The 26555-nt window shown below is 31.1% G+C and overlaps 1 protein-coding gene across 13 annotated transcripts in view; it reads left to right on the top strand.

Moving 5' to 3' along the window:
• Positions 1-26555, top strand: part of LOC115230663 (myoferlin) — a 208485-nt gene that overhangs the window by 165224 nt on the left and 16706 nt on the right. For 10 of the 13 annotated variants that reach the window (XM_036499290.1, XM_036499279.1, XM_036499276.1 and 7 more), the window contains 11 exons: positions 343-419; positions 2486-2560; positions 7793-7891; positions 14083-14196; positions 15627-15752; positions 17051-17206; positions 17587-17678; positions 19725-19895; positions 22439-22584; positions 25266-25405; positions 26005-26093. In XM_036499290.1, the coding sequence (XP_036355183.1) occupies positions 343-419; positions 2486-2560; positions 7793-7891; positions 14083-14196; positions 15627-15752; positions 17051-17206; positions 17587-17678; positions 19725-19895; positions 22439-22584; positions 25266-25405; positions 26005-26093 (1285 nt within the window). The remainder of the gene's footprint in view (positions 1-342; positions 420-2485; positions 2561-7792; positions 7892-14082; positions 14197-15626; positions 15753-17050; positions 17207-17586; positions 17679-19724; positions 19896-22438; positions 22585-25265; positions 25406-26004; positions 26094-26555) is intronic. The other 3 variants (XM_036499293.1, XM_036499297.1, XM_036499300.1) reach the window with 3 other exon arrangements.

Here is a 26555-nt window from a genome sequence, read left to right as displayed (position 1 = left end):
ATACTAGGTACCCCCTTAGAAGTAACAGGAAACACACAAAGTGATTTGTTTGATTTGCTAGGGGATTTAATAAAAGAAATAATTCATTCGGTTAGAAAATAGTTTTATTTTAATTATTGAACATATTACACCTAATGTAGATTGTGCATGAATAAAATGGAAATAGTGTGGCTGATTATTTAACTTCACTATTAGACTGCAGCTTATTTAGTAGTCTGGAAAATTTAGGAGGTATTTATGACAGAATTTGAATTCTTAAACATTGAAAGTAAACAGGGGACATCAAATATATTTACCTCTACTCTATTCTCTTTGACTATTTCCTTTAAACTGTATTTTCAGGAGAAACACCTGGCAATGGCCCACCTGCTGAAATGGCTATTGATATGCCAACTGATGAGATGCCACAAGGCAAAAAGGTAAAAATATTCACCATTCATTTCCTACTACTTTCTGCTTCAACACAAACTTTGCTACATATCACATATACTATGCTTTCCACCTGCACTTACAGTCACCATAAGGGAAAACTTAATTTAACCCTTTTGGTACCAATCTCTGGTTCTACAACACTTAACTTACTGTTTTAAAGTGATCCAAACTAATGCCTACCATTAAAATTTCATCAATTTATGTTGCAAATACCAACCTAATAATGTCAGTTATTTTACTAAATTGTTCATTATTTTTAAAATTGAAACAAAAGTGTTGTATCTCAACTGAAATATGATAACAAAAGGGTTAAAAATTAACCTGAAATTTAATTGGGTTTTTTTTAATTAGGTTACACATTATTTTTTACTTAACATATTTCTCCTAATCATCCTTCAGAAACTATTTCAAACTTTACATCGTAGTAGTATACAAAGATACAGTATGGTATTGATTTAGAAATATGATATACATGGCTAGAAAGTCTTTAGAAAATATTATACTTCAGGAACTATAAACTTCTATTTTTTTGTTCATTGGTTTATATGTAAATGACAGATAATCAGCTCTTAGTATTTGTGTGAGTGAACACTACTTTGAAAGCACAAGAAGATTAACTAGCAGAGCAGTAATGGCATATGGTCATCAAAATCTGTTTTTAATCTTTGAAATTCAAAACAATCTAACTTTACATTTAGTTTCAGTTTTGTGCCTTTATTATTTTAATCATCAAATATTTTAAATTCTTTCTTATATATATATATATATATATATATCTATATATATATATATATAATATATATATATATATATATATATATATATATATATAACTCATGCCAGCATGGTAAGCCAACATTGAGGACAACATCAGCAAACTTGTGAAATCCATTCAGTGTTTGAAAGGAAATTAGAATAACGACACTGATTTGATAAACTCCAGCTATAAAAACACATATACTAATGTAAAAACAAAATCTTCTTCATGGCTCACCTGTCCACCACAACAGAACTGATACTGGTGTTGGTGCCATGTAAAAAATACTTGTGCTGGTGCCACATTAAAAGCACCCAACACACTTTATGGAGTGGTTTGTATTAGGAAGGGCATCCAAGCATAGAAACCATACCAAATAGACAATAAAGCCTGGTGCGACCCCTGGCCTTACCAGCTTCAGTCAACCCATGCCAGCATGGAAAACATGTTAAATAATGATGATGATTATATATTTATAACATCAGTCTTAGAAACTGTGTGCTTGGGATTCCAATCTCTAATCTAGACATATTAAAATTTAGGCTAATATAATCTGCAAAAGAATTAATATTAAAATCTTAGATTTAGATTTTCAAGTTCTTTTTCACATTTGACATTACAGTTTAGCAACCATTTGCATTCGTCATAAGTATATTTGACTTGAACCAAATTTTCAAGTATTTGGACTCAGGAACTTGATAGTCTAGTTTTATTTTGTGCTACTTTAATGAATGTCTAAATAACATCTGATATACATTAATGGTGGTATTTTAATTTAGTTCTATATCAATTGCTTTGAGACTGAACTGAATTAAAATAGTTGCTTTGAATTATAACAAATCACAAAGATCACAACTAAATGCTCCAATAAGTCAAAACCAAATAAACTTCAATTTCCTTGAAAAAAATTAATTTATGTTTTAATTTTTAAGTCTATATTAATTTTTACAAAACCATAGAGTAATTTTCTACATAAATTCATCTCATGATGACTAATATAGCTTTGTAACATTCATCTGATTATTTCCTAAAATTTTAATTTTTTAACTTTCATATTTTATTTACTTGCATGTAATACTTTTTCCATCACACAAGCTTAATTTACACACAGCTTATCTAACTCCAAATGAACTAACCACTTCACTGATGTCCAAATACTCAAGTTCTTTTAATCATCAACATTAAATTATTGGTGATTATATATTTTCACACACCCCTTGATATTTTTGCTTATCTTTGTGTAATATAATTTGCTTTGTTGCTACTATGTGTTTTGTTTATGTATTTCCTGGACAGTCCAAACTGAGCAAGTTCGAACAAATTTTTGTCCAAGCAAAATCTGCCTTCCCCCACATCAAACTAAAGAATCGGGTAAAAGAAAATTTAATGGAAACAATAGAAATCTAAATTCTTTTTCTATCTTTCATGTTCATTGTTTGAGTTATTCTACTCTTGGTTTGGATTCAGGTTTTTACTTTACAGAAATCAGACACAACTAAATGTAACCTGTCTATATAATCTCTAGTTTTAATTCATGCTGCCATTCTGTTATAAGCTTTTATGAAACCTTACATGCATGTTAGTGATTGTGTCTAGGAAGACTTTTACACTGATTGGTTGTCCTAAATTACTTAGCAGAAAATAAGTACCATTTATGATGATAAGGTTACGAGTAGAGAGTATCAAGTTATTAAAACACTAGCTCTAGCAATACACAATTCTTCCAAATTGCCTTAAGGCTTTTTCATATCACAGTTTTATTTTTGATCAATCTTAATTTTTCCTGACAACTATCCCCTTTTCTTTCAACCAAACTTATCAGGACTAATCAACTGCTGTTAATATGCAGATCATGATCACTAAACCATAGGTGTATGGGTCCAATTTAGCAAAGATTTTGAAACTAATTCTGAAATATTCATCTTCTGATATATATATATTTCTTTAAAGTCATCAAAATTTATAGTTCTGTTACAATAATAAAATTTAAGACTGAAATGAACTGCCTTAAGCTCCTCTTTCTCATGTAACAAACTCTTTACTAAGCATCCTTAACCACATTACTTCTCTTGTCAGGCATTATGTTAATTTTTATCTCTTTATTTCAACAGACAGTAAGTTACTGCATTTAATCAGCTGTGAATAGTAAAAAAAAAAAAAAAATTCAAGTAGAGCTCATCCCTGATTATTCTAAAATATTACTTCTACACAGATGTTAGAATTTTAAGAAACTTGTACAAATTATATTACCAGTTTAACTGTTTGTATGATAGGCGAACTAGTCCAACACTAACACTGCACTGGGTTTCTATTTACAGCTGAGTATTATAAAGGCATTAGCAGCAAAATCGTATTTTCTTAAAATTACAGTGCTGCAAATATTATAATTTTCAAAATAAACATTTAATACATATAATCATTAATAAAAAATAATGACTATCAATTATAACCAAATAAGAGCATTCTGGTATAAAATCAAAAGATTATGGAGTATGTTGATTTCTAGGTTGTTTCTACACAAAAATTAAACATGTTTTAAGACAATAAATTCATATTTTTTCTGTAGCAGTATTAGAAAAATATTGAATCAGCCCCTAAATAATGTGGTTTTTGCAATTGCATGAACTAAAAGTCGGAGAGGGACAGGATAAACTAACTGCATCAACCTGCTGTAAAAGCAGGTAGTAATTTTACCTTGTTCTTATTCTTAGTGCATGTTTTGAAGAGTGCAGTTCGATTTTAACAGTTTTTTTTTATAAATCTATAATGGAAGTGACAAAAGAGCATATTTAGCATATTTTGCTTTATGAGTTCAACAACACAACAGAAAGTGCGAGGAATATTAATGCAGTATATGGGGATTGGACAGTAAGCATAAACCAGTGTCAATGATGGTTCCAGAAATTCTAAGCTGGAAACTACAGCTTAGAAGACGAGCCTTGTCCTGGAAGAGCTCAATGAGGATGTCCTGCAAACCCTAGTGGAACAAAATCACATTGTAATTGTTGAGGAAATAGCAGAGAAGCTTGGATTTGGTCATTCAACCATTCATCAGCTCCTGTCAGCAAATTGGGTCAGTTGGTTTCTCACAAACTTTCTGAGTATAATCATGCACAGAGAGTGAATGTGTGCTCTACTTTGCTGTCACATCACACAAATGAACTTTTTTGGACCGAATAGCGACTGGTCATGAGAAATTGGTTCTCAATAAAAGTGTCAAGTGCCTAAGATAGTGAGTAGAGAAAGGGGACACACCAGCGCCCTAGGCTAAAGAAGGTCTTCACCCACATAAAGTGTTGTTATCTGTTTAGTGGGATATGAAAGGTTTTGTCCACTTTGAACTTTTAAGCCCAAACCAAACAATAACAAAGGAGATCTGTGAGCTGCTAAAGTCAGTGTTAGAAGAAAAATTACCATCTTTGATTTCAAGACAAACGGTATTCTTCCATCAAGATAATGCTCAGCCACATACAGCTAGAATGACATTCCAAAGGCTAGAGCAGTTTGAATGGGAAACAATGCCCCACCCACCATATTCACTGGACGTTCCCCCATCAGATTATTATTTATTCCACAATCTTCAAAATCATTTGGACAGAAAAAATATGAATTCTGTAGATGAGGTCAGAACAGTACTGGAGGAGTATTTTTCATCACGGAAAAGTGAATTTTGGAAGAAGGGCCTTGCAAGTCTACCAGATAGATGGAAGAAGAAGAACTTTATTCTTTTTTTCCTTTTACTTGACTGTGACCATGCTAGAACACTGCCTTTAGTCGAACAAATCAACATCTGGACTTATTCTTTGTAAGCCTAGTACTTATTCTATTGGTCTCTTTTACCGAGCTGCTAAGTTACAGGGACATAAACACACCAACATCGGTTGTCAAAGCAATGGAGGGGAGACTAACACACACACACATACACATATATATATATATATATATATACACGACAGGCTTCTTTCAGTTTCCATCTACCAAATCCACTCACAAGGCTTTGGTCAGCCCAAAGCTATAGCAGAAGACACTTGCCCAAGGTGCCGTGCAGTGGGACTGAACCTGGAACCATGTGGTTGGGAAGCAAACTGCTTACCATACAGCCACTCTTGTGCCTATTTTGAAAGATAAAAGAAGTATAAAAAAAACTGCATTATTTATGGGATGACCCAATATTTTCACTTCTAACATTTCACATCAAGAACAAAAGAATATTTAAATAGTAGATTGATTTTTTTTTTTCTATAATTTTGGAAAGAAGGAAAAAATGTTAGTTTGGCCATATCTTTGGAAAATATAATTCAGCCACATTTAGCATGTCTAAACTCTTGGTCTTTGGATTTATTTTATTTTCATATTTTCCATTTTTAATTATCTTTTTCTTTTTTAGTTCGAAATGATTTTTCTTACTATTTGTGGCTCAATTTTGTTATTCCAAGGATTAAAATAGCAATAATAAACCTAAACATGTTTGATTCCATCTAGTTACAGATAAACTATATATATTATCTATTATTTCCATGATGTATGTAATTAAAAAATTTAAAGTGATGGTCTAATGTTAAACATTGTCTTTTTGAACATGTTTCAAAGTTATTTAAAAAAATTTTTTAATCTCCAAAACGTGGTCTGATTTCTTGTAAATATCTATGTCCATTGTTGTAACATTTCTTATTCTTTGTGAGCACTGTATTTTGTTTTTTTCTTTTGTGTGTATATTTTTTTTAATGCAACAAATATTGTTATGTTTTGTCATATGCTCAATCTTGCATCATGCCATTGTGTGTATCACCATTCTGTTCACTCCTGTTATTTTATTTACAGTTTTTTTTTTTGATTTTTCTCTTTGTACATCTGTCATCAACTGGCTTACCACTTTTACTTCCATTCTTTCAAACTTTTCTCTGTGAATTAAATATTTTGCATTCCAGTTCTTTTTTCCCTCCCTCTTTATAAAATTTTCATATTCCAATATATAATGCAGATAGTACCTTATATATGGATTGACTTAACAATAGCTGTTGAATTCTTGCAATAAAATGGTTATATAAAGTTTAATTCTAGCAGATGAAATATAATAAACCCAACCTGCAATGATCTATGTTCTCTGCCTCTGATGAAAAAAAGAAAGTCAATATTATTATTTTTGTTTTACTAGAAATTTTAAGGAAAATGGAAATCAAAAGATCCAAAATGGAACTTAGATTGTTTCTGTATTTAGATTCCAGATCTTACCTGTTATAAAATAGGTTTATAAGATATAAATGTCACATAAACAAATTCATCATCAACAAAGTTTAGCTTGAGCTATTTAGTCAAGCTTAAACAAGTTAAAAGAATAAACATTGACTTCTGCAAAACGTTGCCCAAAACTGACAATATAGACACACCTTATGGATGTAAAGTCCACATATTTCTGGGTGGTCTTAGATGCAATTACAAAGTGCATTGCCTTGCATACACTGCACAAAATTAAATGGGAAAACCATTGTTGAAATCACAATCTAACAAAGAATTGAACCTGGATGTACAATTTCAGAAGTTATCATGCTAATGTAGATATCCATAAAACTTTTCATGTGCAATAATTTATCAGAAAACTCAGCATATCCACTACTAGTACTTTCTCACATTTAACTTCCTAAATCCTTTAATTTTGGGAGTTAAAAAGTATGCAATATTTAGGAATTATGTTCAGGGAATCTCTGTGAAAGAATAAATATATCAGTTTTCTGAAAATGTATTATTCTGATTTGTGGTCACATGGAAAGTTACTCTGAATATATTCAACCAGTTTGTTGTTTTTGGAATAGCTAACTTTTGTAACTCATATGTCTGCTTTTTTTATCCATTTATTACCAATAAGTTTGCTTTTCCTAGATATAACAGAAGGTCATACACCTACAACTATTTTTCCAGCACCATCTTGGATGTTTGTCTTTCTCTCTGATAAATTCATTGGTTGTTATATATTTTTTGTCTTTCTAAGTGTTTATCAAAAACCATTAAGTTCACCTTTCATCTGTTTATTTTGTGGTCTAATATTGTTTATTCAGCTTTCGTTTTACTTTAGTTCACAACTGTTCAAAAATTATATTTACAATTAGAAATTTGTACAAAGCATCATTTCTTTAAGATTCTCTCTCCTCAGTTATCTTGTTTCAAAAACAAAGAATAGCAAGGCATTTTTTTCTTTCTTGCATGAATAATGAATTTCCATTATCAGAAAATTTAAGCAGCCTTTCAGAATAATATTTATCTAAAACAATACCATTTTTGATACCCAGATAACACCTGATGTGATTTTTAGACAATTTCCTACATCTTCAGCTCTAGGAATTGTCAATCCTTTGCCTGGTATACAAGAAGCTGTAAGTCAGCATGCTTTTAAAGAGGGAGATCCTTATATTTGGATTCAGATATCATCAATTTTTTTGAGAATGAAATTAAATATATTAAACCATTTGATAATTTAAAGAAGGATGCTTTTTGTAATTGAATGGCTAACTTCTGGAAATTTTAGTGTTGGCATTTGGATTTTAAAAAATATCCTTTCTGAAAATATCATTTTACATTTGAACATTGTTTTTTGTTTTTTTTTTAAAGAGTGAAGGCAGTGAAGCAGGTGGTGTTTTTAACAAGGTTATGTCATTCCCACAGATGGATTTACCCTCATTTTCTTTTAAGTCGGATAAAGAAGAAGAGGTTTGTTTCAATCATGATTCTCAGTGGATATGGAGCTTCTCATTCACTTAAATGTGGTGGAACTTCTTTAACTGGCTATTTCAATACACAAACCAAGAAACCACTTTTCACATATTTCGGTGTGGTTATACTTCCAGTACATGTACAATCAAGTTTACATGTCAGGAATATCTATTTCAAAAATTACTTTTACTCCAACTTCCTTCAATGCAGTGAATTCTGTTTCCAACACTGACATTTTATATCTCACTTCTTGAAAAAAATTAATACTGGATATTATTTTTATTTCCTTTTTGCATGCTGTGAGATCAAGTCTATTTTTCTTTCTTATCTCTTCCATTATAAAATGTAATTATCAGAAAAATTACTTTATTCATGAGATTCTAGATATGGTTTTAAATTTTCTTTAATGCTTTTCAAGCAATAACAAAATTTAGAAAAATAACCTTTGATAACAGCTTCTACCGTTTAATTTCTGGGTCCTATTAAATTCAGTGATTTACTTATAAAGTTAAAATAAATAGGCTTTAAAATCTTTCCTCTCTAAATTTTGGTCAAGCCATTCCCCAATCCTGAAGTCAACTGTTGGGGGCATTTAAGATTTCTTAAGCAATATGGGCTGTTCTAAATATTTCCAGGTAATAAGAAATTGTTGATCTAATTGCACCATTGCAAGGGATCAACATTGACACCTGCACACTTTTACAAACTGTTCTGTTTCTGAAAGTATTAATTTCCCTTCCATGTCTTGAAATTAATTTTTTTTTTAATTAAAAATTTTCCTGTCAATATATTCCTGTTCTGTTTGATTGGTCATATACCTGAAACTGTTTTCTTTTTTCATTTACAACATTTCTTTTTTCATCTCTTTTATCTCTTTCTTAATGTCTAAAGTGGATTTTTTTTTTAAATTGCTCAAGTATTTTTTTTATTTAAAAATTTGCATGATTGGGTTATATATACATTGGTTATTTGGGTTTGAATTGTCAAAGATTGCATTTATTTCTATTCTTATTTTAATTTTACTCTTATAAAGTAGAGCATTGTTTGGATTTATTCATTGTTTAATTTTATTGAAATAAAACATCTATTCTATTTTGGTTATCAGGTTTAATTTTCCTTATATAGGTTGCATATTTGAGTAAAATATTTGAAGTATTACTCAAACTATTATGTGGATTATGCAAAAAGAGAAGACGCAGAAAGAGAAGACACCGCTATGTACCTTGTTAAAAATTATTGATGAATTAATGTTTATCTTGTTCGTTCTCTTTAAAATTAACATTTTTAAAAATATTTTATTGATCTTTTCACCAATGTTATTTGACAGAACCTGTACAATTAAAACTATGAACTCCACTGTTTTCTAGATTTGTATTATTCCATATTTCAATTTGTCATCACTAATATGACAAATTGTTACTGGTATATTTTAAGTTCCTGATATATTTCCACATGTACTGGACATGGCAGTTTTGTGGCATTCATTAACTGGAAACTTGTGATGTTTCAAAAGATCTGCTTTCTGTTTTTTTTTTCTTTCTTTTTTGGTTTAGAGCAGGGGTTCTTGGCCATTTTTTACCTATGGACCCCTTTGATTCCTATTATACTTGGGTGTGCCCCCATAGCCATTCAATATTTAAAAACTTCTATTGTATTTTTATATTTAAATGTTATTAAGAATTGTATAAAAATTGTTAAAATATTTTGTGTATTGTACAACTAATATATTGCACATAAAGTTTACTAGTCTGAAACAATTTCTTCATGGCCCTTGAAAAATTACCTTACCCCCACCCCCAATTTAGTATATTGTGTCCATGGACCCTTAAAATCTTTTATATGGATCCCGGTTGAGAGCCCTTGATCAAGAGGAAGGGATATACTTATGACCACTACAGGCCCTTCAAGAACAATAGGATTGGAAACAGTGAAAAGATTAAACCATAAAAGATTAAATCTTAATGTTTTCTTAATTTTATTTCTGATGAATTTGTTGTTGTTTTTGGATTTAAAAAAATATATAGAAAATTTTCTTTGACCCCTGTGTTTGAAACCTACCACAACTCTGAGTTTTCATTAGATTCGCTGCCATACCTTTTTTCTATATGATTAGCAATGTTTCTTAAGTTTTAGAAGGATAAATAATTCAACTAAGTATTGAAAGCGACCTCATAAATTTTGTATGCTGGGAGCTTACCTCTTGTGAGGCATTCACAACACTTAAGTTTATAAAATTTGTTTTTTAATATTCTTTAGAAATAATATCTATCTCATAATTGAGATATTATCAGTTAAATTATTACAGCTTGGAAAATAAATAGGAAATGGACATAAAATTAAAATTGCAACAAAATATTCACTTTTCTATATTTGAAACTTTTAATTGAGAAAATTAATTAAAAAATTTTTCTGGAAATATATTCTAGAAAATATATTTCTAGAGCCTTTAGTTTCGATAAATTTGTTTATAATGAAGTCTGTTTTAGTCAGCTTCTTCTAGAAATCTTCAATGGCATAATTTCACCATTGGAAGTTTTACAATAATTGCAATTAAAAACAACTTGTTTAAGAGTAATCTCTATCTTGATTGTGGCCTTAGACAAAAGGAAATACTTTGATTTGACTACATTTAGATTAGTGGAGAGTACTTCTCTCATCTACATTGTATTTCTTTCTAGCTAGAAGTTACATTAGCAAATGTCTTTCAAAAATCGAAAATATCTTACTGAGTTGCATGTGTCTAACTTTGTTTTGCCGTGGACAGTGAGAAGTTAAAACTTTAGTATCTATTACCCAATTTGCATATTGTTGCAGATTTTTTACATTTATCATTGCTTGTCCTATGTCATTGGTAGCATGTCATACTTTGAGTACAATTATACAGTTTGATAATTGTATAAATATCTACAGAAATGCAGATATTTATACTTCACACTTAGCTCTTCAATCTATTACAAATTACCACAAAATAGTTTTTTAAAGAATTTTATACACCCAACACAGGCTTAATCAATTTATGCTTTGAAAATTTTCTTTATCAAAGTTGTTTATGTTCAGTTGGCAATGTAATTCGTTTTTGAAGTTGCTGTTGGTTTATTAAGCATTGTTCGACATTTTCTTCATCTCAATACAGAGTTAGCCAAAAAAAAAATAAAAACAAAGAAACTTGCCACATGAAAAATCTTAGCACTTAATTATCTATCTTCATTATAGATGATATTCCTGGACGTTTGTAGCCAGGCTTTGTTACTTTGTAAATCCTTATATATGCATATCTATTTCTATACCTCCTTTGATCAGTTATGTGAATGACTATACTTCACTCAGATCCAATAAGACTGAAATACATCTGGAGTTGTCTCTGTGTGTAATAAATCATCTATCTTTTCCCAGTTCACATAACTATTTCCAGCTGTAAGTGATGTGGACTTTGGTGCATTAACTTTTTTTTTTTAAAGAAAAAAAAGGTAGTTTCCTTTGCCTTCATTTGGTTTTGAGTATTGTTCAATATTTGCCCTCACCCCCACCCTTGATACATGTATATTCAAATTGTTAGCCAAAATAAGTTAGCTAGCACTTACTTCACTATTTAATTGTTTTTGTTAAACTTTGTTTCGTTTTATGTTTGTTTTTTGTTTTGTTATGTTTGGTATTTTGTTCTTTTTAATAGTAGGTGAAATATATTGTAAGAAAAACATTTGATTTTGCTTATACAATAATTTTAAAACTTCATATGTGTTTCAAAATCTTATTTCTACAATTTTGATTCAGAAGATTTTTACTATTTTATCTTATTGCTGTTGCTGGTTATATAATCTATGAAAGAACACTAGTTTCTTGAGATCCGAATAGGGTAGCATTTTTTAGATGGATGTGGGTGCTCAATTTCAACACATAGTCTATTGAGCAGCTGTTGTTGTTATTGGGCTATTTTTGTTTACTTATATGTCCAAGAGTTTTATCAGCTCTCTTACCAAATTCAGAGTAATTTCATTATTTTCCTTTTCCCTAGTTTCCAGTCTACTAGCATGCAATGTAGCAAAGCCTGAATTTATACACTTTGCTTTCTAGTTCTTATGATCACATTAAGTCTCTGTGGTTAATTGACACTGATCAGTCCCATAACATTTTTACCAGATTCATTTTCAGAAGCATTATCAATCATTATTACCATATTTACTTGCATATAATGCTATTTGAAATATTGGGTTAGCCAAAAAGTCTGTTCGTTTTTTTAGGTGAAAATCAGAACAAAGTAAACAATTGTGAAAAATGTATTTAATTAATACAATAGTTACCATTTGCTTCTATAACCTTTCGCCACCTGTTGGGTAGATCTTTAATCCCCTGTTTGAAGAATTTAGGCTCTTTATTAGCAAAAAAAGTTTCCAAGAAAGTTTTCACGTCTTCATCAAAATAAAATTTTTTTCCATTCAATGAATTTTGCAGTGACCGAAACAGATAGAAATCTGATGGGGCCAGATCTGGAGAGTACAGAGGGTGAGGCAAAACTTCCCACTCAAGTTGTAGCAACTTCTGCCGAGTAATCAAAGCAGTGTGTGGCCTTGCGTTGTCATGGTGGGAAACAACGCCTTTGCGATTCACCAGTTCTGGCTGTTTTTGAGGAAGAGCCGTGTTTAATTTATCCAGTTGTTCACAATAAACCTCTGAATTGATGGTTTTATTCTAGGGAAGAAGTTCAAAAAAGATAACATCCTTCCAATGCAACCATATCGATAACAGAACTTTCTTTGGGTGAAGACATGCTTTGAGTGTTCGTTTTGGAGAATCCCCTGCTTTTTTCCATGATCTTCACATTATTGTAAACTACCCACTTTTTACCTCCAGTAACAATTCTTCTCAAAAAGGGTTCATTGTTTTCCCTTTTCAGTAATGAATCACAAATGGAAACCCTCTGGACAAGATTTGCTTCTGTCAATTTATGGGAAACCCGAACATCAAGTTTATGCAATTCATTTTCCACACTTGTTTTGGATATGTTAAGAATATCTGTGATTTGTCTGGTCGTAAGACTGCTGTCTTGTTTGACTACAGCTCTCAGTTGGTTGATGTCAATATCTTTTCGCCGACCAGAGCGAGGTGCATCTCTTACTGAAAAATTCCCTGATCGAAATCGAGCAAACCATTTTTGGCACACCCATTCTGAAACAGCATTCTCTCCATACACATTGCATAACTTTCGGCAAGTTTCTGTTGCTTTCTTTCCTATTCTGAAGTAAAAAAAAAGCATAAAATGCCGATAGAGCTCCGTCCGGTCTTCCATGTCTAGGCTCAAATGCAATCAAACAAGTTGCTATCTCTCTCCTTTGAGGCTTCATTACACACTGATATAACCTTGGTCGTTATACCGAATACAGTTTCTAAAGAAAAAGAATATCGGAACAGTGATTAGAAGACCGGACAGTTGATACTAAAAAAAAACAAATGAACTTTTGGCCAACCTAATATATAACTCCACCACACACACACACTTTCTGTGCCTAATTATCATTAATATATATATTTTTTCTTTTTTTTTTTACATTCATGTATAATACTACCCCCACTCCTGATTTTAACCTTGATGTTTTGTATTAACCTGTTGCATTTTACACAAGCAAATATGTTATTTTCTGAATATTTGTATTGAAATAAATTTCATTTATGAACAAATTTATGCAGTAGCTGGATTTTCATAATTGTGAAAAATTAGAATTAATATTAAATTTTTCACAAACCATAAAAAATGTCTAAAGCTTTCTCATTTATTTAAGATTCTGTTTCAGTTTTTTGGGGTTTTTTCTTTAAGACCTACACACTTTTGATTTCTTTTCTTCTATTTTTATAAGGTAGGTGGGTCTCATTTATGTAAGTTTCTAGACTGTGGGCTTAAAAATCTTTAGAAATATGGGATAGTGATCCAGTATAGCCAATTCATAATGGTGGAAACTTAATATGGAGCAAACTTAAATTTAATTTTTATGGGAAATGCCTTTTTTTATTATATTTTTCATGTATTCAATCTTGTTTTGTGTTTATGTTTTTCTAGCTATGTAAAATTATATTGATTGTTAAATGTGAGTAATATCATATTTTCATTAAAATATTGGAAAGCTTTCAATTCAAATTGAATTCCTAATAATTATTTTTCATTGCATTGGACTTACTTTATATATCTTTGTTAACAGGAGAAAACAGATTTGTTAGATCTTGAAATTGACTGGTGGTCTAAGTATTATGCTTCTATTGGGGACAGTGGAAAGTGCAAGAAATACATTGAAAAAGGATATGACAAGCTTGTTGTAAGTAATTATTGTATTACATTTCAAAATATTCTTGAAATAAATCACAAGATAAGACTGTTGATGGAAACCATTTTGAGTATTTCTAAATGGCTCTGAATTACAGCATTTTAGGTATTTTAATGGAAACGAATTTAAAATATTTACATCATGCAGTATTTTTATTTCAACTGTTTCTCAAATAACAGCTAAGTTTTCATACAAAGTAATGCTGATAGTAGTTTTTAACATATTTTTGACATTGATTTTGCAATTTGTTTTTCATAGACATTAATTCTATTTATTTTGTATTTTAAGTAAAGTTTCTGATATCAAATATTTATTTTATAAGTAGAATGTTGTCTTGTTATTAGTAACTTGTCACAAGATGAAGAAAAAAAGAATTTTCACTTCTCAAGTGCTCTATGTTTTGTTAATCTCAAATGGTTCTCTCACTCTTTAGAGTAATCAAAAACAAGTGTTTCTTTTTTTTTTTTTTAATCAGAAATGTTTTATATATCAGTGTAGTCTCTGAGCAATTTCGAACTCTACTCAGGATGTTCTGAGCCAAAAAAAAAAATCATTATGAGGAATAAAAAGCTATGATGGTAATGTTGGAAAAATTACTTTGTTTCCAAAATATAACTTTAACCAGAAGAAAGCTTGGTAAAATGAGAGTAGCGTACTTGAACATCCCCCACCCTCATACACACACTAACCTCTGTACTCATTTTATTAAGTCCAAATTACAGAAGGATAAGATGAAATAGTAGAAAAATAAACAGTCCAGCATTTTAAATTCCTTACGTTGATTATTTTAGTTATGGTACAGCTAAAAAAAATTGTCTACTGGTACAGGCATGGCTGTGTGGTAAGAATCTTGCTTCCCAACCACATGGTTCCAGGTTCAATCCCACTGCATTGCACCTTGGGCAACTGTCTTCTACTATAGCCTTGAGTCAACCAAAGCTTTGTTAAGTGGATTTGGTAGACAGAAATTGAAAGAAGCCTGTTGTGTATATATATATATGTCTATAATAATATATGTGTGTGTCTGTTTGTACCCCCATCACCACTTGACAGTCGGTGTTGATGTGTTTATGTCCCCGTAACTTAGCAGTTCACCAATAGAATAAGTACTAGGCTTTAAAATAATGTCCTGGGGTCAATTCATTCAACTAAAACCCTTCAAGGCAGTGCTCCAGGTTATTTAGGTTGTTTAAAAATTAGATTCAAATAACTTAGTGTTAGTAACAATATAATAAATATCCAGTGTAACTTTTTTGTTTCTATTTTCTTTTCTCTCTGGCTGATGCCACGTCCACCCCACCCCTCCACCATTAACACATTACTTTTTCGTCACTCTCTTACTATTTTACTGTCGTAACATTTGAACATGTGGTGACAAGTTGAATATTACTGATGATTAAGAATTTAATCTCTTTTTCCAGGTTTATAATGATGAACTTGAAAATTGTGAAAGCTTTTCAGAGTTCTCAGATTTCTGCCATTCATTCACAATGCTTCGAGGAAAGGACACTGAAGATTCTGAATCCAATACTATTGGTGAACTGAAGGTAATTATTAATTATTCATTGACAGTTAATGAAGTCAAGTTGTAAGAAATGTAATAATACAAGTACTAGAATACATATACAGAAATAAAAAGAAATTCAGTTAGTCTTATTCATAATAATATTGGAGTGGAAGCGCAATGGCCCAGTGGTTAGGGCAGCAGACTCGCAGTGGGAGAATCGCAGTTTCGATTCCCAGACTGGGCATTGTGTGTGTTTATTGAGCGAAAACACCTAAAGCTCCACGAGGCTCTGGCAGGAGGGGGTGACCCCTGTTGTACTCTTTCGCCCCAACTTTCTCTCACTCTTTCTTCCTGTTTCTTGAGTAATGCTGCGATGGACTGGTGTCCCGTCCAGCTGGGGGGAACACATAGGCAATGGAAACCGGGCCCATGAGCCTGGCTAGGCTTGAAAAGGGCGCATAAAATAATAATAATAATAATATTGGAACCTCATTTCTAAGATAATTTTTTTTCCTGGTGTTTGTCCTATTGCAATAGAGAGTCTGTGTATTTTTACATTAATGCAAATCATTCCATATAACATTGAAAGGTTTATCTCCATGGTCAAGTTCCAAACACCCTACTTCCAGCTATACAGATAATTGGTGGAATTTGAACTCAGAACGCAGAGCCATATAAATATTGTAAGGCTTCTCATCCAATACTCTAACAATTTCACCAATCCATTGCTCTGGTTTAGTACTTTATAAGCCCACCCTTACAAAAATAAGATGAAAGGCAAGGTTAATATTGATGGAATTTGAATTAGGGATTTCTTAATCCTCTGTTGTCCTCTTTGTCTCAGTGTATTTAAACCAGTTACAGCTTTCTGATTAATACAATACATAGTATTCCTGACCATTTGAATAAAAACAGTTTTTGAATTTAATTGAAGTTATGTAATTATGCATTTAATGGTGTTTATCTTAATGGAATGACTATTGAACACACAGAGTATGGGTTGTATGTGAAATTGTGAAATCTGTGCTTATCTGCTTTTAGTCTAGATATGTTGCTCTTAAAGATGATTTTAGCTGATTATGTACATGCAAGCTGGTCCCATTTCAATTTATAGCAATATAATAACCTGTCAGAGTTTAACAATATGTTATTAATTGAGCTCTTAATTGCTATTTATTTATGTTTTAATATACATTAAGTATCTATATGGCTGTATATGATGTGGGTGGTGGGCCTACAACTAAAGAATCATGAGTAAAAGTGTTCCAGTTCTGTCTCCTTTGTCACTATAATATAGTTCAGTTATTTCTCTCACCTTATCTTTCACTTTTTCCTTAGTGTTCATTCAAAGTGTATCCATTACCAGCAGACCCTTCAGAACCAATGCCTGACAGAGTGATTCAAGGGCTTCCACCCAGTGATCCACAAGTGTGTATTGTAAGGGTCTATGTCGTTAAGGGTATAGATTTACAACCAAATGATCCCAGTGGATTGGTAAGTTCTTGTTTTATTTCGGAATGGAAAATACATTTGATAAAACTGTTTTCTAGATAAATTACTTTACTTTTGTAAACTACAAACTTTATTTTAGATATCGACTTTCTAGAGTATGTCCCTTTCGTTTGATTTCCAAACAGCAAAAATATAGGTGACAGCTCTATATTTTAGTAAAGATTAAAATGTCTCATGAACTCTAAGTAATTTTATAAAACAAGTATAAAACAGTTGTTTTTTGGTGAGGAGCAATTCTTGAAGCAATCTTACAAGTTTAGCACTTTTTTTTTATTTTCTTTGAATTATGGTAACTACTTTAATATAATTTTTTTAGAATTGACAGAGTAGTAGGTTTGAAGTGCAAATATTGTCTTCTTCAGGCTGATCCTTATGTCAAGATAAAACTTGGGAAGCACAAAGTTGACAGCAAATCAGAATACATACCAAACACTATTAACCCTTGTTTTGGCAAGTAAGTATTTTTATAATCTATGAAAGTAAGTGTTTGTTCAAAGCTAAGTTTTGGTCTCCTTTGTAATTTATGGTTGAAAGTTAGAAAGCTTATGACCAAATCTATTTGTAAAGGTGGGTCATTATTTGTATTTATCAAATAAGGAGATACATCATTAACTTAGATCTGAGAAAATATTTTTTTAATATTCAAGATAGTTTTATAATAAAATCTAAATTCAAATATTCCAATGTCTGCAACTGATATGTTTCTGTGCTTTTTTTTATTTATATATTTATATATATATATAAATATATATATATATATATATATATATTATATATATATATATACACACACACACACACACACACACACACACACAACACACACACACACACACACACACACACACACACACACACACACACACATATACAAAATGCTTTCTTGAGGCAAGCATTGCAGTTTTCTGGGCTTTCTATAGTATATTTATGTTATAATAAACTATTTTAGAATTAAAATATTGAAAAATGGATTCAAATACTAAAACAATTTTGTGATTTGTTTAGACTTTTTTAGTGATTGAATCATAAAAAAAATTTTTTTTTAATTTTTTAATATTTTTCTTATTTTGGAACATGTTATTAAAAGTGGCTTATGAATTCTTTCATTTTCCTTTAGTTATGTATTCTTTCAAGTTAGTGTTATGAAGTTTTGAAAAACAAAGATAATAAACTTACTTTTGTTAATGATTATTTTAATAAACAAGCAAATTCTTTTATTTAGATAAATCTTCATTTACAGCTGAAATTTCAGATATATTTATTTGCATTTTGATTCAGTGGCTTTCAGCTAACATTTGAAAGTGGCTTTCAAAAGTTAGTCACACTATACAACTTTCAAAATGTTACAAATACTGAAAAACATTTCTTTGTTTATCATTATTTGCCTTATCAAAGAAGGGTTAGACACCCACTGTTAATTTCTGTAATGTGTATTATTATATGCTCTGACATTTTGAACATTGGGGTGTTTTACTGTTGTCTGTAATTGTCAAAGCAATGTCATTTGCCCTAAGTACAAAAGGATTTCTTTCTTAGTCTGTCAGCAAAGTTATTGAGAAGTAATCTCTGAATTGTTTTATAGTCGAAAGACTTGTACCTTTGAAAACCTAGAAGAGTCAACTCCAGAGTAACTTATGAATTTCACCAGGGTTGTGCTGATAAATTCACTTCACAGTCATATATGCTGCCAGGTTTGGTCTTGCTATGCATGTCATCGTCTTAGGTTGACTGGTGTCTTGTAAATGGAATTTGGAAAATGAGAACTATACAGAAGTGTATCTTGTGTAGTGGGTCAGAGAAAGCTAGATATCAACAAAAAAGACAGTAAAAAGACAGCACTTTCAAATAAAGTATTGCACTAACATTTGTTGCTCTTATTTATCAGAAATACATGTAAGCCAATAATTGACTTTCTGGAAACCTGTAACTAACAAAGCTATTGTTTAACAAATGTGATATAAAATAGATACGAAAGAAGTCTTTATTACTAATGAAACAAAATATTTCTCTGGTTCTATTAGAATACCAGTCTCAATCGAAGGCCAGATCATATTGTATTTTAGAGTGCTTCCTAAGAATTTTGCAGTGTTATAACAATGTTTTTTTTATAGTTATTTAGCAGAGATTTGACGATCTTAAAGATGGTGATAAACTAGTTTAATTCTTGCAAGATATTAAATATATCATATTATCTATTTGGCTGAAAAAAAATTTTTTAAATAAATATTGTAGTTTGATAATAATTTACGGTTTTGAAATTTAAGAGCAAAATTGTTCTTGTTCAGAGAATGAAAATAATTTTACATCATCAATTGTTTGTCTACAAGATTGTTAAACCAAAATACTATAGAATGATTTTTTTCTATGATCTGACTATACTAATCATCAGATTGAAGATAACTAGGAATCTGTTATAGATGCCATTATATATTCAATGCACTCAGCACATTACATTAGTGTTTAGCCAGTTCAATGATTATATTTCATTCTTTCTCTTCAGAATGTTTGAATTGAAGACTGTCATTCCTCTGCACAAAGATCTTACCATTGGAGTCTATGATCGAGATTTACTAAGTTCTGATGATTTGATTGGAGAAACTACAATTGACCTTGAAAATCGATTCCTTACAAAATTCCGTGCTACTTGTGGACTGCCAAAAAGTTATTGCATGTAAGTATCCTTAAATTATTTCTGATATTCATATTTCCTTAACTTATGGAAATATGGATTTTAATTGCCTTTTAAGATAGCCTTCTTTTGAAATTGTTTTTACAACATTTTGTAAAACATTCATGCATGTATGTAGGTTAAAAACAGGTTTCATAACAAGAGTTATTTCTTATCCACCTACTTTTTGAAATTAGTTTAAATTGTTTACTTAATTCAGAAAGTTGTATGACAATTTTTTTTTGGTACAATGATTCAATGAAATTACATTTTATTACTTGCAACTTTTCAAGGATAATCTTTGTCTTACCGTAGCTATTTACCCATAACTTTTGATGTGTGGATCATTTTTAATAATTTTCTTTCAACTCTGAGTAAGTGATCTCTAAGAATAAAATGTGCAGTTAACACATTTGTTAAATTTTTAACTGCTATGTATCCATTTTTTTCCCTATGATATCTGTAATTTACAACTTAGTGTCCTTCCTTACTGCTAATCATTCAATCATAAGTCAAAAGCCAAACTAATTTTTTTTAATTTGGCAGAGTGACACAAGTAAGGCATTGTAACAAATTGGCTGTTGCTAAGATTTAATTCCTGATTATATTGATCAGAATATTAACTTCATGGCTCCTGCATCTGCGTAAAGTGGACAGTTATACACTTCAAACAACATTCAAAATGAAATCACTCATGTACATGAGTATATGCCTATGTAATGTATGTATGTATGGTGCGATGAATAAACTGTTGTCTAAATTATTCAAAAAGGAAAATAACACTGACATCTCATTTTAACAAATATATTTACCAAAATTACATAAAAATATCTTGAAATACTAAAGAGTAAATTTATTCAATAAAATCACCATTGGCTTCAACCATGGCTTCCAGACGTCTTCAGAATCTCCTGCAACTCTTCATCTTTGGTGTTACAAGATGTTTTGTTGGTTTCTCGCTCAACTGCACCCCACACATAATAATGAAGGGGGTTACAGTGTGGAGAGTTAGGTGGCTAGATGTTAGAGGTAATGTGGTCACAAAAATTGTCTGAAAGCCATGACTGGATTCTCCTGTTTGTGTAGCATGGTGCAGAGTCATGTTGCCAGACATAGTGTCTTCCAGCAGACACTAGGTCTTCCCTGGTGACCCAGGGTAACACTACCTCCTCCAAGCACTTGATGTAGACCTCGATGTTCAGTCTGAGGTCATGTGAGAAGATGAATGGAGGAATAACGTCATCACAAGTGATCACTCTAAACACCATGATGTTGACTGAATGTTTGGTTTTTATCACACTTCATGCATGTTTTGGGGGCACAACAAGGCAGTGGTTATTCTGTGTATTCACCATCTGTTCATATAGGAGCTTCCGGCACAAATGCCAAGCAGTACGATATGTCATTTTCAAATGTCTGGCAGAGTGAATTGCATCATGCTATTGCTTTTCTCACAGACAGTGCCCAACTGACCTACTATACTGTGTAGTTGAGAAAATCAAAAACAAACGATGTGCATGTACAAAATTAAAAATATAAAATTACAACAATTTACCTGTCGTACATTCTGTATGTGTGTGTGTGTGTGTGTATATACAGGGGTTGGACAAAATAATGGAAACACCTAGCATCAAAGCATCATAATTTTGAAATATCTATAAAACTATCAAAAGCTTGTTTATTTTTATATTTTTTTGATTTATTATTAGTGTTGCTTAATATGTTTTGCCTAAAATTGCTGTTTCTTTTCAGATATAATCATAAAAAGGTAATTAAAATTCATTAAAATGACACATCTATCGGACTTTCAAAGAGATCAAATTGTTGGTGCTCATATGGAGGGGGGAGCTATATCTTGAAAATCCACCAACCCAAAGGTTTCCATTCATGGCAGAATTAATAGTGAAGACTATTTAAGCATTTTATCTGATCAGATTCATCCTATGGTTGCGGAACTATTTCCTGCGGGAAACATCTTTCAGGATGATAATGCACCAATTCACACAGCTTAAGCGGTTACTGAATGGTACAAGGAACATTGTAGTGAAGTTGAACATCTTGTCTGGCCACCACAGTTCCCAAATCTCAATATTATTGAACATTTATGGTGCATTTTAGAAAAACAAGTAAGGAGTCGATATCCTCCACCATCATCCCTAGAAGAACTGGAGACTGTTTTAGCTCAAGAATGGACAAATGTTCCTTTGGAGACAATTCAAACTTTGTACGAGTCCATACATTATAGAATTCAAACTGTAATTACTGCCAAAGGCAGTCCTATCCCATATTAAAATAACTTTGAAATTTTAAGGTGTTTTAATATTCTGTCCAACCCCCGTATGTATGTGTGTGTATATATATATATATATACATATATCTTCCTTTTCATTCTGTAGATACATGGGTATTGATACACACACACACGTATAAAATATTGTTTTACTGTAGTATGGGGTAAACAATGTATTTTTAAAGCACTCTCACTATTATTTCTTGAATAAAATTAATTTTCTGATTGTTTATTTTTTTAATTTTTTATTTTCTAGTTCTGGTGTGAACAAATGGAGAGATAGTGTTACCCCTAAAGATCTGCTAACTTCTTACTGTGAACGCACCGTTCTTGGTGTACCAATGTTTTATGGCAGTAACTCTGTAAAAGTTGGCAATGTAGTTTATAATTTGACTGATTTTGGTATGTATTTCTGCTTCTCTTATTCTCAGTCATCTATAAAAATATGTCTTTTTAAATGACTTGGTGCAGAGGTTAAGTTAGTACACCAAAATGGAAGATTGCCAGCAACAGAATTCTGTCTAGATCAATTTGACCTTTTCTTCTCTATTCTAATACAATATGTACTAGACTGAGTAGGCTGGGAAAGTGGAATTCAGTGTTGTGTACCTAATTTGCTGGATATCTGACATAGCAGTCTGGTGTAACACAACTTTGAACTGGAACAAAATTTCAGTGATCTCTGAGTAATGTATTTGCAATAGAGCTTTTACGTTACCCCCAAGAGAGAGAGAGAGATGTCTCTTACCCACTTTGTCCCAACAGAAACTGAAAATAACCTATCTCTGTAACTAAATCATTGTCTGAAGAAAGCTAATATGATACTTGTAATGTACATTATATCACTTAATTCTGTTGATGATGTCTTTGAATACTGATATATCAAATACATCATTATCATGGCAAACTATAGTGACAGTATAACTTAGAGTATAATATATTTAACAGGATCTCATAAGTCCATTTGTTCAACGCTATTCCAAGTACTTAAATATACTTATAGGTAGGATACTTCATTATAGCTGCCTCAGTTTTTGAGAATAGTTTTTGGAACATTGAGAAGATTACTCACAAAATTAATATCCTGTCTTAAGAGATATTTTGCTAATTTGCTTAGCACTGTGAGAATCAGAGTTACGTTATAACACTATAGACATAAGCTTATATGATTTATATTGTTTCTTAAAACATGGTCAAAGTGTGTGAAACCATACATAATTTAACAAACATTCAGACGAAAGATTTTTATTCAGTATCTTTCATATTGATCGCAGAAAATTTATCTGTTGCTGTGATTCTGGTATTGGCATTCATATTGATCACAGAAGATCCATGAATGACGATAAATTGCAGTCAGATTAATCTACTCATATAATGAAGCCAGCACAATTTAATTTCTTTAAAAAGTCTTGAAGACTTAATTCATGAATAATTGATTCAACTATGATATATTAAGATGATTAATATTATTTTTTGTAAGAGATAGATCTAGTAAGTTGATCTTAGTAAAGGAATTTTTTTAATGCAAAACTTAATGTTAGTAAAGTTTAAACTCAAAATAAAAGACACCAAAATGTTGTCTTAAACCTTATAGTATCTGCTTGCCCTAAAACAAAGGTATTTGAGACATAATTTTCTTTTTTGTATTTTAAGCAAAACGTTTACCCTGGAGGTTAGCTAACCTCATCAGAGCTTTACATTTATAAATTAACAAGTTAACAGAAATGCTTTAATTTTTTGTATACCTAAATTTCCCATGAAATACATCTATTATCAAACTCAGTTTTAATAATGAGGCTCTTGCTGTGATTCTGGTATTGGCATTCAGCAGTAAACAGAAAAGTTCATATTAACATGAGAAATAGATTTATTGCTATTAGTTGATATAATTAGCATTGTTATCATTGATGAATAACTTTGCTGTCTGGAAATTAATTTTTCCCTTTGCATACTAACATTGATGTTAAACTGTTTTGTATTTTTGCTATGAAAGTGAATTATTTATTTGAGCAAATACAGTGTAACCACTATTAGACTTAAGTGAGGAAACTTACACCATATAGATTGTTTTCCAAGCAAATTCAGTACATTTCATAGGTGTATACACACACATATGCTTTTCTGATATGCAAATTACCAACAGCTTCATATGTGACACAATATACCAGTGGTTCCCAACCTAGGGTCCTCAGACTCCTGGTGGTCTGCAAAGGTAGTACTTGGGATCTATGAGCTAAATTCAAAATTTCATACATATATATATATATATATATATATATATATGAAATAATGATAAGCATCTTACAAGGGTCTGTGGGAAAATTCATTTAAATTAAAGAATTGGGAAAAGGTTGGGAACCACTGCAATATACCATGGATGTAGGGGATCATGCCTCTCTCAAGCTTAAGATGCAGTTGCACTGATTTAGGATTGAGAGAAGTTTGGCCTCATACATTCAGGATGTTTCTTTTTTCTGTCTTCTGTTATAGTGTTTGTGTGTGTGTGTGTGTGTATTATCATCATCATTGTTTAACATCCACCTTCCATGCTGGCATTGGCTGGACAATTTGACAGGAGCTGGCCAGGCAGAAGACTGCACCAGACTTCTGTGTCTGTTTTGGCACATATATATATATATATATATATATATATATATATATATATATATATATATATACTGAGCTTTCGTCTAATTGAGGACCACACTTTGGCACGCAGTGGTTTATTGTATGAAAGGAAAAGGCAATACAGCATCTTAGGCTTATCCACTCTCTTCTTGTTATCATTCAGTCATGATTAAGAAGACCTATGACCAAAGGCATTTCAGCTATAATCATCCTGTTTATTTTTATATATCTTGAATTTTATTGTCCTTTCTTTTTTTCTTAAAAATAATTGGGTGTGATTTGAGGAAGATTTGGTTGCTGCTTCCTGTAGTTTGGTTGAGTGATCATGAAAAGCTTCTTCATTAGCATGGTCTGTTCTTATAGTGGTCACATAAATTAAGGGCATAAATTAAGACCTCGTACTGTATTTAAATGAAATGTTTTTATTTATTTATTTATTTTTTATTTACTTTCAGAGCCCTCTGTAGTTACAGATGATAACTTGGGTCCAGCACAGGAACGTTTAGCATTGCATGTTCTGAACAAATTTCCTCTAGTAAAGGAACACATTGAAACCAGATCTTTGTATAACCCGCTACAACCTGGTATTGAACAGGTTAGTTTTTTTAATTAATAATTGTAGTATTCAGAGTTAATCTCAAAATTATATTATTTGTTATAAGCCTTTAATTTTTATGTTTAGTCTGGTTTATTTATGATACCATACTTGATTTATTTTCAGTCTAATTTTCTAAAATAAGGACATTAGCAATAGTTTGTATAGGTGTTGATGATTAAGTGTTAAGTATAGTAGTTTACCTGGGGGTATGAGTTCAATTCTGGGTCGGTGTATAAGCAGACTGAGTATGAAGCATCACAAGTAACTAATACTTTATATGAGGGTAACCTGGACATTAACAACAAAATAACAATCTACTCTGTGGTTTTAATAAAAGGTTCCAAGAGAGTTACTAAATACAAGTGGTACCCAGTGAAGGCTGAAGGATGCCAGAAGCTAAAATATTATGACTTGGATGACTAATATGAGAACACTAGTCTAAATAAATTGGTGTATAATACTCTTAAATTATATAAAGCATCAGCCTAACGAATTAAATTACATGGAATTATAATTAATTTTGTCTTTATGTTATTTTTCCAATTTGATTTTTGGCAGTATATTTGTGGACTAACTGAATGTATTTGTTTCTTTAGGGGCAACTTCAAATGTGGGTGGATCTGTTTCCTGAAAGCTTGGGCCCTCCTGGAGATCCTTTCAATATTGCATCACGAAAGCCCCTCAAGTAAGTTATCACATCCAAATTTCTATGCTATTTATACAAAGTCACTTAAACAGATATTTCCAAACTGTTATGGAACTATTTTCAGCAAGAAATTAATGTCATTTGTAATTGTCTTGGCATTACCAAGAAATGTGAAACTAAGCTAGAATTTAGTTTTAAAGCAAACAACTTAACTAAAGGAAAGCAAATACAGTCATTACAAATAGTTTGTGAATAGAATTTGATATTGAAACCGATGAATGTTTTATTAATAGAGTTGGTTTAAATGGTTTTGTTAAATAGAAAAATATATGGATTTCTAAAATTGAAAGGAAATTTAATTCTTTGTCTAGCATTTGTTTTTTTTTTTTCTTCTTCTTTCTATTAACTTGTCTCATAAAACATTAGTTCTTTGTGTCAAAGTTACTCTTAAACATTTTACAAATTGAAAACATATAATTCCATGTTTGATTAGATGAAATT

The sequence above is a fragment of the Octopus sinensis genome, linkage group LG2 (assembly GCF_006345805.1).
Source record: "Octopus sinensis linkage group LG2, ASM634580v1, whole genome shotgun sequence".
NCBI classification, from domain to species: Eukaryota; Metazoa; Mollusca; class Cephalopoda; order Octopoda; family Octopodidae; genus Octopus; species Octopus sinensis.
This window is presented reverse-complemented; position numbering and strand designations above follow the sequence as displayed.